We start from the raw sequence: 20,656 nt of genomic DNA, 5'->3' as shown, positions 1-20,656 counted from the left end.
TCTCCTTTATCTACCCTGCTAGTTACACTCTCAAAAAATTCTTAATAGGTTAGTCAAAAATGATTTCCCTTTCACAAGATTGCTTTTGGCTGGCAAGACACATACCTCATTATTTCACTATTGGTTAAAATAACCCAGATTTCAACGTACGCTTGTCGGTGGTGTGATGGGACGAGCATCGATTGGAACTGGGTTTTCCCTTCTCGGACACCACGTGCTGCGTTACCAGTTTCAGCTGTGTGCAAGCACTGGGCAGAGGCTAGGCATTTCCCCTACAGCGAAGCATAAAAATAGAGGGGGGGGGTGGGGGCTTATGCCTACCTCATACCCAGGCTCAAAATCCTGTAGGTGAGCAGTTGGGACCAGGTAACTTTCACACCATGGTGCACAAGACTGGGGAGAAAATAGCTTGTTCAGGGAAGAAAAAAATAATAAAAATAGACTTTTTTTTGCATGGTTTTTAGGCTGGTACTGTTATAAGTGGAATTCAAAATAATGCACCCAAATGATAATAGAAAACCTCATAAGCTATGTGGTGTATTTTCATGTAATGCTGTGTACTGTTATGTCTTTCTTCCCCAGAAAAATCAATAAGGAAGATGTAGTAATTGTGGATTCTCTAAATTACATCAAAGGTATGATGGTAATAATTAATCTGGTTCTTTGGTGTATGAATGTGTTCCTAATTTTTTATTTTTAATTGAGAGGAATGGTATGCAGAATGGATCATTGGTGTGTAGAGTGCTGCAATTTGCTCCCACCTACCCCTTCTCCCGGTGTTTCTGGTGTTAACTGCGTGCGAGGGATTGATGAGGAAGGCCAGGTGATTATCTACCGTGAAAATGGAAGGTAAATCAGAGAGCGTTTAGTCCCTGGACCAGTGTCGTGCTGCAGCTAGTGATAGGTTCAAAGTTGCAGTGTTGGAGGTCCGGTAGGTCAGTTATAGTTGGTGTGTGGCAAGGGCCGAATAATGGAGAAGTTTACCCTCAAATAGTAGTAACTTGGTCAAGTGGCATAGGCTTGAATAGGAGCCTCAATGTCTACCTTTGCCACTATTATCCTATAATGAGATACTTGGCTGACGGTCACTTCAGGATCGTTTTACGATACGGTGTTGTGAACAATGAGAGCAAATATGTTGGGCCAGATTTTACTGTAGCCGGCAAACGTGCTGTTCGTTAAACTTGCCCTTGTCCGTTTAATTTCCATGAGCTTTTGCACTGGAAGTTGCTGTAAATTAGAGATCCATTCAGTGCGGCCCCCTCTACAGGGCATCTGGGACCTGTGTGAACAGGGCAAGCAATTGTGTATCTCCTTAACCAATTAAATTGAAGAATTGTTAATGAGCAGCGCAGTCTAAACCAGGTAGTGTAAGTTCGAATAGTGAATTGAATGTCACATCAGGGACAGTAAGCAAAATATAGAGAGGGAAAGGAAGATTGGATTAAGAGAGAGGGATAAAAGAGACACAGAAAAAGTTTTTAAAAAAATTAATTTATATGTTTTTTAAATTTAATTCTCCAATAACAATTAAAAGCTGAAGCAATGTGACTGTATACTTAGAGTGGTTCATTTTCAGTGCCAGAGAAGTTTTTTGGCAGTAATTAAGATTTATCACGCTGTTTTAAAAAGGTACTAGACTAGCAAAGCGATGGAAGGTGTTGTCGACAGTGCTATCAAGCGGCACTTACCAATAACCTGCTCACCGATGCTCAGTTTGCATTCTGCCAGGACCACTCGGCTCCAGACCTCATTACAGCCTTGGTCCAAACATGGACAAAAGAGCTGAATTCTAGAGGTGAGGTTAGAGTGACTGCCCTTGACATCAAGGCAGCATTTGACCGAGTGTGGCACCAAGGAGCCCTATTAAAATCAATGGGAATCAGGGGGAAAACTCTTCATTGGCTGGAGTCATACCTAACACAAAGGAAGATGGTAATGGTTGTTGGAGGCCAATCATCTCAGCCCCAGGACATTGCTGCAGGAGTTCCTCAGGGCAGTGTCCTAGGCCCAACCATCTTCAGCTGCTTCATCATAAGGTCAGAAATGGGGATGTTCGCTGATGACTGCACAGTGTTCAGTTCCATTCACAACCCCTCAAATAATGAAGCAGTCCATGCCTGCATGCAGCAAGACCTGGACAACATTCAGGCTTGGGCTGATAAGTGGCAAGTAATATTTGATCTCCAACAAGGGAGAGTCTACCACTTCCCCTTGACATTCAACGGCATTACCATCACCGAATCCCCCACCATCAACATCCTGGGGGTCACCATTGACCAGAAACTTAACTGGTCCAGCCACACACACACTGCGGCTACAAGAGCAGGTCAGAGGCTAGGTATTCTGCGGCGAGTGACTCACCTCCTGACTCCCCAAAGCCTTTCCACCATCTACAAGGCACAAGTCAGGAGTGTGATGGAATACTCTTCACTTGCCTGGATGAGTGCAGCTCCAACAACACTCAAGAAGCTCGACACCATCCAGGACAAAGCACCTCCCAAACCCACGACCTCTACCACCTAGAAGGACAAGGACAAGGACAAGGACAAGGGCAGCAGGCACAAGGGAACAACACCACCTGCACGTTCCCCTCCAAGTCACACACCATCCCGACTTGGAAATATATTGCCATTCCTTCATCGTCGCTGGGTCAAAATCCTGGAACTCCCTTCCTAACAGCACTGTGGGAGAACCAACAAGGACTGCAGCGGTTCAAGAAGGCAGCTCACCACCACCTTCTCATGGACAGTTAGGGAGGGGCAATCAATACTGGCTTTGCCAGTAACTCCCTGGGATGATGCTGAATTGGCTTTATTTGTTTTTTTGGATCCTGAGTATCTCTGACACAAGTGGAAGTCCACAACCCCTTTAGAGTCTCCAAACCCAGCTACTAAAATCCTCACAGGTTTCTGATAGTCTGAGGTGGAGTTGCATACAATCACTTTCTGTGTAGGAACACATGCCACTTGGCAGTGAGCTTAGATGGAGATTGGTATGGCCCAGGCTTGGAGACCCTTCCCCCGCCCCCCCCTCCGCCCTCCTTCATCCTTCCCCCAACCCCTCCCTTTCCTTCCCCCAACCCCCACAAAAATTATGAACAGGGTTAGTTTAACTAGTTTAAAAAAAACACGGAATCTGCCCACACACAGAACCGATAAGCTTCCCGCTACATGTTCCAGCTGGGTCCACCTTGTAGGGTTAGTTGGAGCTGAATGGGAGAGATCCCAGCCCCCAGTGACCGGTCTAGCCCCCCAGATTCCATTAATGGGACAGGCTGCCTGGTCACTTGTCTGCAGAATCTGTCTGCTACAAGTGCCTGATCACCAAGTCTGTCAGGAGGATTGACTCAGTATAAGTACTTTAAATAAAACATGCTCCCTTAGAAAGAGGCCGTGCCTTTAATTAGTGCATATGCTTTTATATTTTCAGTCCGGTTGGGAATTCTTTTAGGACGTGATATTTTTAACTTGCTTTCTTAGCCCCTCTCGGTGGCTATTAATGCGAGTGGGAAGCCAATTACTGATTGGATAAGTGGGGGTAATGAGGGAGGTGTGGGGCTGGGATTGATGGTACAAGGGAGACATCCAAAGAACATGCTTGTAAGTTTGTGAAGAAGCCGCCTATTTAGCTTGTCTAAAGTGATGAGTCAAATGGATGGGACCCTGCAATAAACTAGCAGCTGAGCTGATAATGGGGGGCCGTTAATCAAGAGTCCATATCCGAGTTACTTTTGATGTAACATTTCTTCTGGAGATGTGAAAATATTGACTCACTGTGTCTAATTTTATTAGAACAATGTGCATCTCTGTGACTGTTGCTCTTTTAAATATAGGTTACAGATATGAACTCTTCTGTCTGATAAAGCATGCACAGACCCCACACTGTTTGGTAAGTGGCCATTAACATCTATTTTTGGTAGTGAATGTGTGAGATTGCAGGTTAGATTCAGAAACGCCACCAAATGGCCAGGGCTACACTGCAGGATGTTTTATATGTAAAGCTCTGCAGTGTAGCCCTGTACCATAAATAAAGTCAATATATTTGTATACATTATTTATTGTACAGCTGCCCACTCAGGTCTGGTGTAATCTAACACTCCCACAAATTCCAGTCATTCTGCCTTTTCCCCGTCCACGCTGACCACACTAGGAGAACTCCCCTACTTTTCTTTGAATAGTACCATGGGTTTTATTACATCCACCTGAGCAGGCAGATGAGGCCCCGATTTAATGTCTCATTCGAAAGACAAGCCCATCAATCGTGAAATTTCCCTGCGCTGAATTGTCAGCCTAGATTATTTGCTCAAGTCCTGGAGTTTTGATTTAATTCATAATCTTGTGACTCAAAGGCTAAAGGACAGCACTGAGCTAAACTGACACAATGGAGCAAAGGCCTGCTGCCGCTGACTGTCCAGAGTCTCTCGCGGCCGCTGACTGTCCAGAGTCTCTCGCGGCCGCTGACTGTCCAGAGTCTCTCGCGGCCGCTGACTGTCCAGAGTCTCTCGCGGCCGCTGACTGTCCAGAGTCTCTCGCGGCCGCTGACTGACTGTCCAGAGTCTCTCGCGGCCGCTGACTGTCCAGAGTCTCTCGCGGCCGCTGACTGACTGTCCAGAGTCTCTCGCGGCCGCTGACTGACTGTCCAGAGTCTCTCGCGGCCGCTGACTGACTGTCCAGAGTCTCTCGCGGCCGCTGACTGACTGTCCAGAGTCTCTCGCGGCCGCTGACTGACTGTCCAGAGTCTCTCGCGGCCGCTGACTGACTGTCCAGAGTCTCTCGCGGCCGCTGACTGACTGTCCAGAGTCTCTCGCGGCCGCTGACTGACTGTCCAGAGTCTCTCGCGGCCGCTGACTGACTGTCCAGAGTCTCTCGCGGCCGCTGACTGACTGTCCAGAGTCTCTCGCGGCCGCTGACTGACTGTCCAGAGTCTCTCGCGGCCGCTGACTGACTGTCCAGAGTCTCTCGCGGCCGCTGACTGACTGTCCAGAGTCTCTCGCGGCCGCTGACTGACTGTCCAGAGTCTCTCGCGGCCGCTGACTGACTGTCCAGAGTCTCTCGCGGCCGCTGACTGACTGTCCAGAGTCTCTCGCGGCCGCTGACTGACTGTCCAGAGTCTCTCGCGGCCGCTGACTGACTGTCCAGAGTCTCTCGCGGCCGCTGACTGACTGTCCAGAGTCTCTCGCGGCCGCTGACTGACTGTCCAGAGTCTCTCGCGGCCGCTGACTGACTGTCCAGAGTCTCTCGCGGCCGCTGACTGACTGTCCAGAGTCTCTCGCGGCCGCTGACTGACTGTCCAGAGTCTCTCGCGGCCGCTGACTGACTGTCCAGAGTCTCTCGCGGCCGCTGACTGACTGTCCAGAGTCTCTCGCGGCCGCTGACTGACTGTCCAGAGTCTCTCGCGGCCGCTGACTGACTGTCCAGAGTCTCTCGCGGCCGCTGACTGACTGTCCAGAGTCTCTCGCGGCCGCTGACTGACTGTCCAGAGTCTCTCGCGGCCGCTGACTGACTGTCCAGAGTCTCTCGCGGCCGCTGACTGACTGTCCAGAGTCTCTCGCGGCCGCTGACTGACTGTCCAGAGTCTCTCGCGGCCGCTGACTGACTGTCCAGAGTCTCTCGCGGCCGCTGACTGACTGTCCAGAGTCTCTCGCGGCCGCTGACTGACTGTCCAGAGTCTCTCGCGGCCGCTGACTGACTGTCCAGAGTCTCTCGCGGCCGCTGACTGACTGTCCAGAGTCTCTCGCGGCCGCTGACTGACTGTCCAGAGTCTCTCGCGGCCGCTGACTGACTGTCCAGAGTCTCTCGCGGCCGCTGACTGACTGTCCAGAGTCTCTCGCGGCCGCTGACTGACTGTCCAGAGTCTCTCGCGGCCGCTGACTGACTGTCCAGAGTCTCTCGCGGCCGCTGACTGACTGTCCAGAGTCTCTCGCGGCCGCTGACTGACTGTCCAGAGTCTCTCGCGGCCGCTGACTGACTGTCCAGAGTCTCTCGCGGCCGCTGACTGACTGTCCAGAGTCTCTCGCGGCCGCTGACTGACTGTCCAGAGTCTCTCGCGGCCGCTGACTGACTGTCCAGAGTCTCTCGCGGCCGCTGACTGACTGTCCAGAGTCTCTCGCGGCCGCTGACTGACTGTCCAGAGTCTCTCGCGGCCGCTGACTGACTGTCCAGAGTCTCTCGCGGCCGCTGACTGACTGTCCAGAGTCTCTCGCGGCCGCTGACTGACTGTCCAGAGTCTCTCGCGGCCGCTGACTGACTGTCCAGAGTCTCTCGCGGCCGCTGACTGACTGTCCAGAGTCTCTCGCGGCCGCTGACTGACTGTCCAGAGTCTCTCGCGGCCGCTGACTGACTGTCCAGAGTCTCTCGCGGCCGCTGACTGACTGTCCAGAGTCTCTCGCGGCCGCTGACTGACTGTCCAGAGTCTCTCGCGGCCGCTGACTGACTGTCCAGAGTCTCTCGCGGCCGCTGACTGACTGTCCAGAGTCTCTCGCGGCCGCTGACTGACTGTCCAGAGTCTCTCGCGGCCGCTGACTGACTGTCCAGAGTCTCTCGCGGCCGCTGACTGACTGTCCAGAGTCTCTCGCGGCCGCTGACTGACTGTCCAGAGTCTCTCGCGGCCGCTGACTGACTGTCCAGAGTCTCTCGCGGCCGCTGACTGACTGTCCAGAGTCTCTCGCGGCCGCTGACTGACTGTCCAGAGTCTCTCGCGGCCGCTGACTGACTGTCCAGAGTCTCTCGCGGCCGCTGACTGACTGTCCAGAGTCTCTCGCGGCCGCTGACTGACTGTCCAGAGTCTCTCGCGGCCGCTGACTGACTGTCCAGAGTCTCTCGCGGCCGCTGACTGACTGTCCAGAGTCTCTCGCGGCCGCTGACTGACTGTCCAGAGTCTCTCGCGGCCGCTGACTGACTGTCCAGAGTCTCTCGCGGCCGCTGACTGACTGTCCAGAGTCTCTCGCGGCCGCTGACTGACTGTCCAGAGTCTCTCGCGGCCGCTGACTGACTGTCCAGAGTCTCTCGCGGCCGCTGACTGACTGTCCAGAGTCTCTCGCGGCCGCTGACTGACTGTCCAGAGTCTCTCGCGGCCGCTGACTGACTGTCCAGAGTCTCTCGCGGCCGCTGACTGACTGTCCAGAGTCTCTCGCGGCCGCTGACTGACTGTCCAGAGTCTCTCGCGGCCGCTGACTGACTGTCCAGAGTCTCTCGCGGCCGCTGACTGACTGTCCAGAGTCTCTCGCGGCCGCTGACTGACTGTCCAGAGTCTCTCGCGGCCGCTGACTGACTGTCCAGAGTCTCTCGCGGCCGCTGACTGACTGTCCAGAGTCTCTCGCGGCCGCTGACTGACTGTCCAGAGTCTCTCGCGGCCGCTGACTGACTGTCCAGAGTCTCTCGCGGCCGCTGACTGACTGTCCAGAGTCTCTCGCGGCCGCTGACTGACTGTCCAGAGTCTCTCGCGGCCGCTGACTGACTGTCCAGAGTCTCTCGCGGCCGCTGACTGACTGTCCAGAGTCTCTCGCGGCCGCTGACTGACTGTCCAGAGTCTCTCGCGGCCGCTGACTGACTGTCCAGAGTCTCTCGCGGCCGCTGACTGACTGTCCAGAGTCTCTCGCGGCCGCTGACTGACTGTCCAGAGTCTCTCGCGGCCGCTGACTGACTGTCCAGAGTCTCTCGCGGCCGCTGACTGACTGTCCAGAGTCTCTCGCGGCCGCTGACTGACTGTCCAGAGTCTCTCGCGGCCGCTGACTGACTGTCCAGAGTCTCTCGCGGCCGCTGACTGACTGTCCAGAGTCTCTCGCGGCCGCTGACTGACTGTCCAGAGTCTCTCGCGGCCGCTGACTGACTGTCCAGAGTCTCTCGCGGCCGCTGACTGACTGTCCAGAGTCTCTCGCGGCCGCTGACTGACTGTCCAGAGTCTCTCGCGGCCGCTGACTGACTGTCCAGAGTCTCTCGCGGCCGCTGACTGACTGTCCAGAGTCTCTCGCGGCCGCTGACTGACTGTCCAGAGTCTCTCGCGGCCGCTGACTGACTGTCCAGAGTCTCTCGCGGCCGCTGACTGACTGTCCAGAGTCTCTCGCGGCCGCTGACTGACTGTCCAGAGTCTCTCGCGGCCGCTGACTGACTGTCCAGAGTCTCTCGCGGCCGCTGACTGACTGTCCAGAGTCTCTCGCGGCCGCTGACTGACTGTCCAGAGTCTCTCGCGGCCGCTGACTGACTGTCCAGAGTCTCTCGCGGCCGCTGACTGACTGTCCAGAGTCTCTCGCGGCCGCTGACTGACTGTCCAGAGTCTCTCGCGGCCGCTGACTGACTGTCCAGAGTCTCTCGCGGCCGCTGACTGACTGTCCAGAGTCTCTCGCGGCCGCTGACTGACTGTCCAGAGTCTCTCGCGGCCGCTGACTGACTGTCCAGAGTCTCTCGCGGCCGCTGACTGACTGTCCAGAGTCTCTCGCGGCCGCTGACTGACTGTCCAGAGTCTCTCGCGGCCGCTGACTGACTGTCCAGAGTCTCTCGCGGCCGCTGACTGACTGTCCAGAGTCTCTCGCGGCCGCTGACTGACTGTCCAGAGTCTCTCGCGGCCGCTGACTGACTGTCCAGAGTCTCTCGCGGCCGCTGACTGACTGTCCAGAGTCTCTCGCGGCCGCTGACTGACTGTCCAGAGTCTCTCGCGGCCGCTGACTGACTGTCCAGAGTCTCTCGCGGCCGCTGACTGACTGTCCAGAGTCTCTCGCGGCCGCTGACTGACTGTCCAGAGTCTCTCGCGGCCGCTGACTGACTGTCCAGAGTCTCTCGCGGCCGCTGACTGACTGTCCAGAGTCTCTCGCGGCCGCTGACTGACTGTCCAGAGTCTCTCGCGGCCGCTGACTGACTGTCCAGAGTCTCTCGCGGCCGCTGACTGACTGTCCAGAGTCTCTCGCGGCCGCTGACTGACTGTCCAGAGTCTCTCGCGGCCGCTGACTGACTGTCCAGAGTCTCTCGCGGCCGCTGACTGACTGTCCAGAGTCTCTCGCGGCCGCTGACTGACTGTCCAGAGTCTCTCGCGGCCGCTGACTGACTGTCCAGAGTCTCTCGCGGCCGCTGACTGACTGTCCAGAGTCTCTCGCGGCCGCTGACTGACTGTCCAGAGTCTCTCGCGGCCGCTGACTGACTGTCCAGAGTCTCTCGCGGCCGCTGACTGACTGTCCAGAGTCTCTCGCGGCCGCTGACTGACTGTCCAGAGTCTCTCGCGGCCGCTGACTGACTGTCCAGAGTCTCTCGCGGCCGCTGACTGACTGTCCAGAGTCTCTCGCGGCCGCTGACTGACTGTCCAGAGTCTCTCGCGGCCGCTGACTGACTGTCCAGAGTCTCTCGCGGCCGCTGACTGACTGTCCAGAGTCTCTCGCGGCCGCTGACTGACTGTCCAGAGTCTCTCGCGGCCGCTGACTGACTGTCCAGAGTCTCTCGCGGCCGCTGACTGACTGTCCAGAGTCTCTCGCGGCCGCTGACTGACTGTCCAGAGTCTCTCGCGGCCGCTGACTGACTGTCCAGAGTCTCTCGCGGCCGCTGACTGACTGTCCAGAGTCTCTCGCGGCCGCTGACTGACTGTCCAGAGTCTCTCGCGGCCGCTGACTGACTGTCCAGAGTCTCTCGCGGCCGCTGACTGACTGTCCAGAGTCTCTCGCGGCCGCTGACTGACTGTCCAGAGTCTCTCGCGGCCGCTGACTGACTGTCCAGAGTCTCTCGCGGCCGCTGACTGACTGTCCAGAGTCTCTCGCGGCCGCTGACTGACTGTCCAGAGTCTCTCGCGGCCGCTGACTGACTGTCCAGAGTCTCTCGCGGCCGCTGACTGACTGTCCAGAGTCTCTCGCGGCCGCTGACTGACTGTCCAGAGTCTCTCGCGGCCGCTGACTGACTGTCCAGAGTCTCTCGCGGCCGCTGACTGACTGTCCAGAGTCTCTCGCGGCCGCTGACTGACTGTCCAGAGTCTCTCGCGGCCGCTGACTGACTGTCCAGAGTCTCTCGCGGCCGCTGACTGACTGTCCAGAGTCTCTCGCGGCCGCTGACTGACTGTCCAGAGTCTCTCGCGGCCGCTGACTGACTGTCCAGAGTCTCTCGCGGCCGCTGACTGACTGTCCAGAGTCTCTCGCGGCCGCTGACTGACTGTCCAGAGTCTCTCGCGGCCGCTGACTGACTGTCCAGAGTCTCTCGCGGCCGCTGACTGACTGTCCAGAGTCTCTCGCGGCCGCTGACTGACTGTCCAGAGTCTCTCGCGGCCGCTGACTGACTGTCCAGAGTCTCTCGCGGCCGCTGACTGACTGTCCAGAGTCTCTCGCGGCCGCTGACTGACTGTCCAGAGTCTCTCGCGGCCGCTGACTGACTGTCCAGAGTCTCTCGCGGCCGCTGACTGACTGTCCAGAGTCTCTCGCGGCCGCTGACTGACTGTCCAGAGTCTCTCGCGGCCGCTGACTGACTGTCCAGAGTCTCTCGCGGCCGCTGACTGACTGTCCAGAGTCTCTCGCGGCCGCTGACTGACTGTCCAGAGTCTCTCGCGGCCGCTGACTGACTGTCCAGAGTCTCTCGCGGCCGCTGACTGACTGTCCAGAGTCTCTCGCGGCCGCTGACTGACTGTCCAGAGTCTCTCGCGGCCGCTGACTGACTGTCCAGAGTCTCTCGCGGCCGCTGACTGACTGTCCAGAGTCTCTCGCGGCCGCTGACTGACTGTCCAGAGTCTCTCGCGGCCGCTGACTGACTGTCCAGAGTCTCTCGCGGCCGCTGACTGACTGTCCAGAGTCTCTCGCGGCCGCTGACTGACTGTCCAGAGTCTCTCGCGGCCGCTGACTGACTGTCCAGAGTCTCTCGCGGCCGCTGACTGACTGTCCAGAGTCTCTCGCGGCCGCTGACTGACTGTCCAGAGTCTCTCGCGGCCGCTGACTGACTGTCCAGAGTCTCTCGCGGCCGCTGACTGACTGTCCAGAGTCTCTCGCGGCCGCTGACTGACTGTCCAGAGTCTCTCGCGGCCGCTGACTGACTGTCCAGAGTCTCTCGCGGCCGCTGACTGACTGTCCAGAGTCTCTCGCGGCCGCTGACTGACTGTCCAGAGTCTCTCGCGGCCGCTGACTGACTGTCCAGAGTCTCTCGCGGCCGCTGACTGACTGTCCAGAGTCTCTCGCGGCCGCTGACTGACTGTCCAGAGTCTCTCGCGGCCGCTGACTGACTGTCCAGAGTCTCTCGCGGCCGCTGACTGACTGTCCAGAGTCTCTCGCGGCCGCTGACTGACTGTCCAGAGTCTCTCGCGGCCGCTGACTGACTGTCCAGAGTCTCTCGCGGCCGCTGACTGACTGTCCAGAGTCTCTCGCGGCCGCTGACTGACTGTCCAGAGTCTCTCGCGGCCGCTGACTGACTGTCCAGAGTCTCTCGCGGCCGCTGACTGACTGTCCAGAGTCTCTCGCGGCCGCTGACTGACTGTCCAGAGTCTCTCGCGGCCGCTGACTGACTGTCCAGAGTCTCTCGCGGCCGCTGACTGACTGTCCAGAGTCTCTCGCGGCCGCTGACTGACTGTCCAGAGTCTCTCGCGGCCGCTGACTGACTGTCCAGAGTCTCTCGCGGCCGCTGACTGACTGTCCAGAGTCTCTCGCGGCCGCTGACTGACTGTCCAGAGTCTCTCGCGGCCGCTGACTGACTGTCCAGAGTCTCTCGCGGCCGCTGACTGACTGTCCAGAGTCTCTCGCGGCCGCTGACTGACTGTCCAGAGTCTCTCGCGGCCGCTGACTGACTGTCCAGAGTCTCTCGCGGCCGCTGACTGACTGTCCAGAGTCTCTCGCGGCCGCTGACTGACTGTCCAGAGTCTCTCGCGGCCGCTGACTGACTGTCCAGAGTCTCTCGCGGCCGCTGACTGACTGTCCAGAGTCTCTCGCGGCCGCTGACTGACTGTCCAGAGTCTCTCGCGGCCGCTGACTGACTGTCCAGAGTCTCTCGCGGCCGCTGACTGACTGTCCAGAGTCTCTCGCGGCCGCTGGGTGAGGTGCTTTTGGCACCCGTGGAAAAGTATCACAAGTCATCAGCTTCAGAAGAGGAGAATTAGGGAGGAAACATTACATGTGACAAACATGGTGCTGTAAAAGAAAGAACTTGCATTTATATAGCTCCTTTCACGATCTGAGTGTCCCAAAGTGCTTCACAGCAAATTAACTACTTTTGAGGTGTTGTAATGTAGCAAACGCGGCAGCCAATTTGTGCACAGCAAGATCCCACAAACATCAATGCCATAATGACCAGAAAATCTTTTTTTTTAGTGAACGCTGGTTGCGGGATAAATATTGGCCAGGACACAGGGGAGAACTCCCCAGCTCCTCTTCAAATGGTGCGATGGGATCTTTTATATTCACCTGAGAGGGCAGACGGGGCCTTGGTTTAACATCTCATCCGAAAGACGGCACCTCCGACAGTGCAGCATTCCCTCAATGTCAGCCTGGATTCTGTGCACAAGACTCTGGAATGGGACACCTAAAAACAGATTATCTGGTCATCATCACATTGCTGTTTGTGGGACCTTGCTGTGTGCAAATTGGCTGCCGTGTTTCTTACATTACAACAGTGACCAGACTTCAAAAATACTTCATTGGCTGTGAAGCGCTTTGGGATGTCCTGAGGTCGTGAAAGACGCTATATAAATGCAAGATCTTTCTTTATAGGAAGCCCGACTTTATCATTTGTTTTCCCTAAAGTGAGGGGATAGCCTACAATTTATGTAAATCAATGTTGTTACAGTGGAACCTAGTCTTTCAGATACCACCTGTTGAGGATGAGATTGGATTTTTTGTTTTTTAAAGATGTGTTTTGGTGTTTTGTGTTTGTTTTCTAGATTCACTGTGAGACTGCAGTCGATGTCTGTTCGTCGTGGAACCAGAACAGAGAGCTGGAGAAACAGTACACCCAGGAAATGTAAGCCCATTACTGCCCTCCTCCTCCCTCCCAGTGTTACAGCCGCATTGTCCAGCCTGGTAAACGCTGACTTCTTCCCAACAACTGGGCCTGTGAGATGGAGTCAGCCGGGAAACCTTGCACAACACTCTAATTGATTCGTTGGGACTGTTTCCTCACACAGTGCTGGATCTGGGTTGTTTTTTTAATTGTCTTGAGATTTTAAGTAATTCTGAGGCTGAAATCCCAGTGGCCCTTTTTCATGATTGTCAGAATTTCAGAATAGCTGTCATGGGTAATGATTCTTGGTTTCTGGGTATCAGGACGTTACTCCAGTTTGATGCTGGGTGACTGAACGTTACTCCCATTTGATGCTGGGTGACTGGACGTTACTCCCGTTTGATGCTGGGTGACTGGACATTACTCCCGTTTGATGCTGGGTGACTGGACGTTACTCCCGTTTGATGCTGGGTGACTGGACGTTACTCCCATTTGATGCTGGGTGACTGGACGTTACTCCCGTTTGATGCTGGGTGACTGGACATTACTCCCATTTGATGCTGGGCGACTGGACATTACTCCCATTTGATGCTGGGCGACTGGACATTACTCCCATTTGATGCTGGGCGACTGGACATTACTCCCATTTGATGCTGGGTGACTGGACATTACTCCCATTTGATGCTGGGTGACTGGACATTACTCCCATTTGATGCTGGGTGACTGGACATTACTCCCATTTGATGCTGGGTGACTGGACATTACTCCCATTTGATGCTGGGTGACTGGACATTACTCCCATTTGATGCTGGGTGACTGGACATTACTCCCATTTGATGCTGGGTGACTGGACATTACTCCCATTTGATGCTGGGTGACTGGACATTACTCCCATTTGATGCTGGGTGACTGGACTTTACTCCCATTTGATGCTGGGTGACGACTTTACTCCCATTTGATGCTGGGTGACTGGACATTACTCCCATTTGATGCTGGGTGACTGGACATTACTCCCATTTGATGCTGGGTGACTGGACATTACTCCCATTTGATGCTGGGTGACTGGACATTACTCCCATTTGATGCTGGGTGACTGGACATTACTCCCATTTGATGCTGGGTGACTGGACATTACTCCCATTTGATGCTGGGTGACTGGACATTACTCCCATTTGATGCTGGGTCACTGGACATTACTCCCATTTGATGCTGGGTCACTGGACATTACTCCCATTTGATGCTGGGTCACTGGACATCACTCCTGAATTCTGCTGGGTAACTGGAGTATATTTTCATGGTGGAGAGTATTTTGCTTTTTGTGGATATTACTCCCAGTTGCTGCTGGGTAACTGGATATTACTGCTAGTTGGTGTTGAAATCCTATCAAACAAAGGAAAGGAGTTACAAGTAATAAGTCCCTGGCTTGTGTTAGTTTCAGCTGTAGTAGAAAGCCTGTGTACGCTACAGGAGATTATGGGATGCTTGTGCAGCGTCTTAAACATTTGGCTGGCCAGCAGCCACTGTTTCCTGGTGGAGATCAGGAGTTTTACAACAGACCTATAACTTAACAGGGCAGAACCTAAATATAGCGTTCTAAGAATAAATTCTAAACGCACAGCGTCAGAAAGTCACTGAGCAAAACGTAGCAGTGTTCCCGGACAGAATCCTGGTTTTTCCCTTTGTGAATTTAGTTTTTCCTTTTTTCGGGTTTTTTCCTCATTTCAGTCAACTGAAAAGAATCGGTGAAATCTGCATTTTAATTCTTTTCTGGCATGGATCTTTGTTTTAAATAATGACTGAAGGTGTGCGACAGCAGCTCAGGCCTGCATCTCACACGGTGTCGCAGTGTTTCAAAACTGTTCAAAAAAAAAAAAACCTTATTCCAACATATAAAAGTGTTTGGATCTCTGCAAAGCTGCGGGTTATATTGGAGCCGCTGATCTGAGACTGGTACCTGCCCGCTGTGTTGGGCAATCAGCGAACCCTTGCTATGCCACATGCTGACCCGAGTCTGACTGGCGCCTAGGAGAAGCAACGTCAGAGCTCTGAGCGTCCGTGCTTTGGGGCACGCGCACTGTCCGTGGGGGGCACGCACACTGTCCACTCCCCGGAGACGGATCTCAATGTTGGGGGGGGGGGGGGGGGGGGGAGGGAGTGTAGGCAGAGTGTCCACTTCCTTCCAACATGAAAAGGATCCCATTCACGGTCTGAAACATTCCCAGGACCGACGAACTACCTGAGCACTTTTGAGATGTAACTTTTGCACAGTGCTGGAGTACTGTTGCAGCTGCTGCGAACACATAGTGATGGGAGACACCCACTTGGCTTTAATCCCATTGAGTGTGACATGAGACCCAATACCCAAGTTAACGCTGCTGCTTTCTGTGCAGTGTGCCCCATCCCCCCCACAAAACCTCCTTCACCTCAGTGCAAAGGCGACGGTATAACTGCAGTCTAGAGTAGCGTTCTGTTTCCTGACTGTACTGATTTCCCCAGCTTACTAAGGACCAATGAACCACAACAATTTTAATTTGTGGATATCTAGAGCCTGCCTCAACAGTATAGCTTGATTTAAAGTCTGTTACTTGCCTATCCTCCTTATATTTAAACATAAAAATCCTAAAGTGAGTGAATAAAGGGATCGTACTCTGCTGGGAAATGTGGGTAAACAAATCCTTTAATTCTGGTCCACCTCGATCTTTCCAAACTAAAGATAATTTTGTTGATTTCCTCCATTTTAAGTCTCCCGGCCATGGGGGACATAGAATTACATAGACTGCACAGCACAGAAACAGGCCATTTGGCCCAACTGGTCCATGCAGGTGTTCATGCTCCACATGAGTCTCCCTCCCTCCCTACTTCATCTCATCCTTCTATTCCTTTCTCTCACATGTGTTTATCTAGCTTCCCCTTAAACGCATCTGTTGGGACAGGTTGGTAACTTATTTCCCGGTCACTGGCACTGCTGCGGTTGAAGCAGGATTAACTTCCCACTATTGCTCTTTCCCACAATGCGTTGCGGTTGCTTGGCCCATCTGAAGCCCATTGAAGTGTTGTGTCGCTGTAAGGCTCTCCCCACTCACCCCTTCATTGTGTCTCAATGCACAGGTTGAACTTTGAGTTGTTTGTAACTCTGTTTTGCGATTCCTTCAGCTTCGACGCACTAGTGATGCGATTCGAGGCGCCAGAGTCCAGGAACCGCTGGGACAGCCCGTTGTTCACTATTCAGAAGGACGATACCCTCCCGTTCGAGGCGATAAGCAACGCAATCTTCCACAGGAAAGCACCGCCGCCCAACCAGTCAACGCTAAACGTGAGTGAGGACGGCGAGCAGACCTGTGTGAGGCAATGTGTATCTAGGGGTTGCCAACCCTCCAGGACTGGACTGGAGTCTCCAGGAATTGAAGATTAATCTCCAGGACACTGCTGCTGGGGAAAAATCACTGGGCATTAAAAAATATTTTTGTGGGTTTTTTTCATTTTCTTTGAACACTTCTGTTTATTAGTTATAAAAATATTGGAGATGAGGGAAAAAAGGTCGTTTCACTGACAGTCAAAAATCATCCAATTGGGTAACGGGAGTCTTTTCGCTTTCCCATTGGCCGTGGGAAGGCGGTGCGTCGCGAGGACGGACGTGTTGGATGACCAATGGGGGGGCCATGTGGGCGGGGCAGTTGGAGGCAGGAGGTCATGTGATGAAACCTCCAGGAATACGTCCAACCAGAGTTGGCAACCCTACGTGTATCCCACGCACAGGCAGCGGAGCAAGTCACGCTGGGCACCACGTATGGGACATCACTCCAATCCCACAGGGCTTCATCGTATCTTCTGACTGTTTATGAACTGGGTAAAGAGGTTTTAAAATTGGGGTTGTTCTCCTTAGAGCAGAGAAGGTTAAGGGGAGATTTAACAGAGGTTTAAAAAAAATCATATGGGGTTTTGATAGAGTAGATGGGGAGAAACTGTTTCCACTGGCAGGAGGGTCGGTGACCAGAGGGGACAGGTTGAAGATCATTGGCAAAAGAGCCAGGGGGGAAATTAGGAGAATTTTTTTTTTTACGCAGCGAGTTCTTATGATCTGGAACGCACTTCCTGAAAGGTGGAAGCAGATTCAATAGTAACTTCCAAAAAGGAATTGGATAAACACTTGAGAAGGAAAAATTTGCAGAGCTCTGGGGAATGAGCAAGGGAGTGGGACTAATTGGATAGCACTTTCAAAGAGCTGGGCCGAATGGCCTCCTCCTGTGCTGTATGATTCTATGAATAGGGCAAAGAGGTTTTAAAAGTGCATAATCGTTTTGCAGATTAAGCATTGGTTGTAGGGCACGAGAGTCTCTTTGGCCGCAATAAATAAGCCAAAATTAATGTTTGTTTTATTGTCTTCAGCAACCACTTTCCTCTACAAACTTCATGTACGAGTTGGACAGAGTTACACAAGAGATGTTAATGGTAAGTTTTCTTTTGGTGAATCGTACTCATTGCTGTTGGTCAGTGGTGATTTATTCCCCTTCAGCCACCAGTATCTGCACCTGTTCCTACATTACAACAGTGACTACGCTTCATTGGCTGTAAAGCGCTTTTGGACGTGCTGAGGTTGTGAAAGGCGCTATATAAATGCAAGTCTTTTTAGTGCACTCTGGTTAGATAAAGCAAGGGTGATATGAAGAGTCAGGCTTCCTGCAGTCTGCTTCATTCCCATCCCTTAATATTATCTTCACCCGTATTATTAATGTGATACTTTAATTTCCCACTCCAGCCACTCCTTGTGGCCTAGGTGAGATTGCTGGTTTAGTGCCTTGTGTTTTTGCGCTGTGGGAGCTGGGTCATTTCACCATGGACCCTTATCACTGGCAAAGGGAGACCTTTATCCCATCACTCTGACCTGGATTACACCCAGGGGCCAGAGGTGAAATCGCATTGTTTCCACCCACTGTTGACATCCAGATCCCTCAGAATTTTCTTTTAAATTTTTGTGCTCGGAAAGTTGAGGGAGAATGGTGCAGAATACTTTCCATTTTGTGGTGTCAACAATAAGCTCCCCATCGAGTCAGGTATGAGTACAAACTGGATACAGAGCTCCCTGCTCCCTGCTCCCTGCTGGAGCTCCAACCCTCAGACCAGCACCCCCTACTGCACTAGTGTGGCAATTTTTCCCCATTTCCCACTCCATCCACAGGCTTGTCTGAGTGGGAATGACAATTAGTGGTGGATTTGGGGCCAGTTTTATGCGGAAGGCCCATAGTCATTAGGAACTGGGCCGAGACCATCCACACTAACTTTATAAAGGATCCTTACAGCCAGCGGTCAGAGGTGAGTGGGACCTGGGTTCAAATCCAGCTCAGACTGAAAATCTAACCCGCTGTGCCACCCCAGTTCTCTCCCTCCCCCGGAAGTAAAGAAAATTAAGCAATCACTGTTTAGTTTTGTGATGTGAATTTTCCTAAAATTTATTTTTACAAATACTGCTTATTTAATTCCCAGACCATAGTAAACGCACAGACGACAAGTTTACCGGGAGACCTGATTACAGTACCTGGAGCCAAAGTGAAGATATCCTTTTAAATCTCAGTGAGTAGCGCTCTCGCCTCTGAGTCAGAAGGTTGTGGGTTCAAGTCCCGCTCCAGAGACCTGAGCACAAAATCTGACGCTTGATTAAGTGAGTGGGTAAAACTGTGGCGAATGGAGTTCAATGTGGGAAAGTGTGAGGTCATCCATTTTGGACCTAAGGAAGATAGATCAGAGTATTTACTAGATGGTGAGAAGCTCGGAACTGTGGATGGAGAGAGATTTAGGGGTCCAAGTACAGAAGTCACTAAAAGCTAGTGGAAGGTACAAAAAATAATTAAAACGGCTAATAGAATGTTGGCCTTTATCTCAAGAGGGCTGGAATATAAAGGGGAGGAAGCTATGCTACAGTTGTATAAAGCTCTGGTCAGACTGTATCTGGAGTAACTGCATTTAGTTCTGGGCACTGCACCTCAGGAAGGATATACTGGCCTTGGAGGGGGTGCAGCGCAGATTCACCAGAATGATACCGGGGCTAAAAGGGTTAAATGATGAGGACAGGTTGCAGAGACTAGGCTTGTATTCACTTGAATATAGAAGATGAAGGGGTGATCTAATTGAGGTGTTCATGATGATTAAATAATTTGATAGGGTAGATAGAGAGAAACGATTTCCTCTGGTGGGAGAGTCCAGAACAAGGGGGCATAACCTTAAAATTAGAGCTAGGCTGTTCAGGGGTGATGTCAGGAAGCACTTCTTCACACAAAGGGAGGTGGAAATCTGGAACACTCTCCCCCAAAATGCTGTTGTGGCTGTGGGTCAATTGAAAATTTCAAAACTGTGATTGATAGATTTTCTTTGTTAGGTAAGGGTATTAAGGGTTACGGAATCAAGGTAGGTAGATGGAGTAAAGATACAGATCAGCCAATGGCAGAACAGGTTCGGGGGGGGCTGAATGACCTACTCCTGTTCCTATGACTCTCCAGTGCAGTGCTGAGGGAGGGCTGCACTGTTGGAGGCGCTGTCTTTTGGATGAGACACTAAGCTGAGGCCCCGTCTGACCACTCAGTTGGAGGTAAAAGATCCCATGGCACTATTTTGAAGAAGAGCTGAGGAGCTACACTTCAAAAGCAGTTCATTGGCTGTAAAGCGCTTTGGGACATCCTGAGGTCGTGAAAGGCGCTATATAAATGCAAGTCTTTCTTTTGAATGTGTTGCGTTAAAAGAAATTTGCATTTATCTGAATTGTCTGATTACCGGTTATAATGGTAAAGATTTGATCACTGACAATTTTGCTCGAGAGCAGGTTGTTCAGTTAAACATTTGCTTCCTTGACATCGATGACACATAGAGCTGACTCGTAGCCTGAACATGGCTGAACTACGCAAGCTGAGGCGGCAGTTCATCAGCTACACCAAGATGCACCCTACAGAAAACATTGGACAGATAGCAAACATGTTTGTACAGTACATTAACAGAAGCCTACATTAACAGAAACTGCAGCAGATTGTGATTTGAATTTCTTATTAATAAAATGATTTTAGAGTAGAAGTCTGATTTTTCTGTCTTGCATGCCTCCTATCTAATTGATAACACCAAGCCTTAAATCCATTTTGTTTTGGGGAGGGGACGTTTTAAGGCTTGACTCTTGTATGAAAAGTAACTCATGGGATGTATCAGAGTTGCTCTGCTTTTTCCTTTCAATCATAGAGAAAAGCTAATGTTTGTGCGAAGGGTCTTTGGGGGAATTTCTAAATTGATCTAACAGTGTATAAATGTGAGCCAGTGTCAGTGCCAAGACCTTTTGATTAGCACTTTATTTTTAACTGCAAACCTTGGCTTTCACACCGTTAGATAGATTCAGGGTCCCTGGAAACTTGGGCTTCCTGCAGAGCCTCTCTCTCTGCACGTCTCGCAGGAGAGTCTATTTCTGTGCTGTCCTTCATCTTCTTTATAGGTGACAGAAATCCCAGACAACCTGGCTGTTTTACTGGAACTGCTTGACATGTCCCAGCACGTCATTTAATGTCCATCAGCGTCACAGATCCCTGGACATAGACACAGGAATTTCAAATGATAGCAGCCCTTCAGTGACAGCACGATTTATTTCAGATTTTTATTTTCCCTCCGTACACATCAGGAATTTTACTAAACTGGGCGGAGGTTTCACAAGTAATTGTGCTAAAGTTCTGGATCAATCGCGGCCATTTCCGAAGGCTGCAGGTGACAGTACTTTAAAACCATGTCCATCGTCGGGGAAAAAACAC

At 52.4% G+C, this 20,656-nt stretch overlaps 1 protein-coding gene across 2 annotated transcripts in view; it reads left to right on the top strand.

The window, feature by feature from the left end:
* The window catches only part of kti12 (KTI12 chromatin associated homolog), a 32,004-nt gene extending 12,064 nt beyond the window's left edge, over positions 1–19,940 (top strand). For both annotated transcript variants that reach the window (XM_067973384.1, XM_067973385.1), the window contains exons 3-9: positions 583–635; positions 3,836–3,891; positions 12,826–12,905; positions 16,038–16,197; positions 17,271–17,333; positions 18,366–18,437; positions 19,740–19,940. In XM_067973384.1, the coding sequence (XP_067829485.1) occupies positions 583–635; positions 3,836–3,891; positions 12,826–12,905; positions 16,038–16,197; positions 17,271–17,333; positions 18,366–18,437; positions 19,740–19,880 (625 nt within the window). In that variant the 3' untranslated portion in view covers positions 19,881–19,940. The remainder of the gene's footprint in view (positions 1–582; positions 636–3,835; positions 3,892–12,825; positions 12,906–16,037; positions 16,198–17,270; positions 17,334–18,365; positions 18,438–19,739) is intronic.
* The last annotated feature ends 716 nt before the right edge of the window (positions 19,941–20,656 follow it).

Source organism: Heptranchias perlo, chromosome 38, assembly GCF_035084215.1.
Source record: "Heptranchias perlo isolate sHepPer1 chromosome 38, sHepPer1.hap1, whole genome shotgun sequence".
Lineage (NCBI taxonomy): Eukaryota > Metazoa > Chordata > Chondrichthyes > Hexanchiformes > Hexanchidae > Heptranchias > Heptranchias perlo.
The sequence above is the reverse complement of the archived record's forward strand: the minus strand, read 5'-3'. Positions and strand labels throughout refer to the sequence as shown.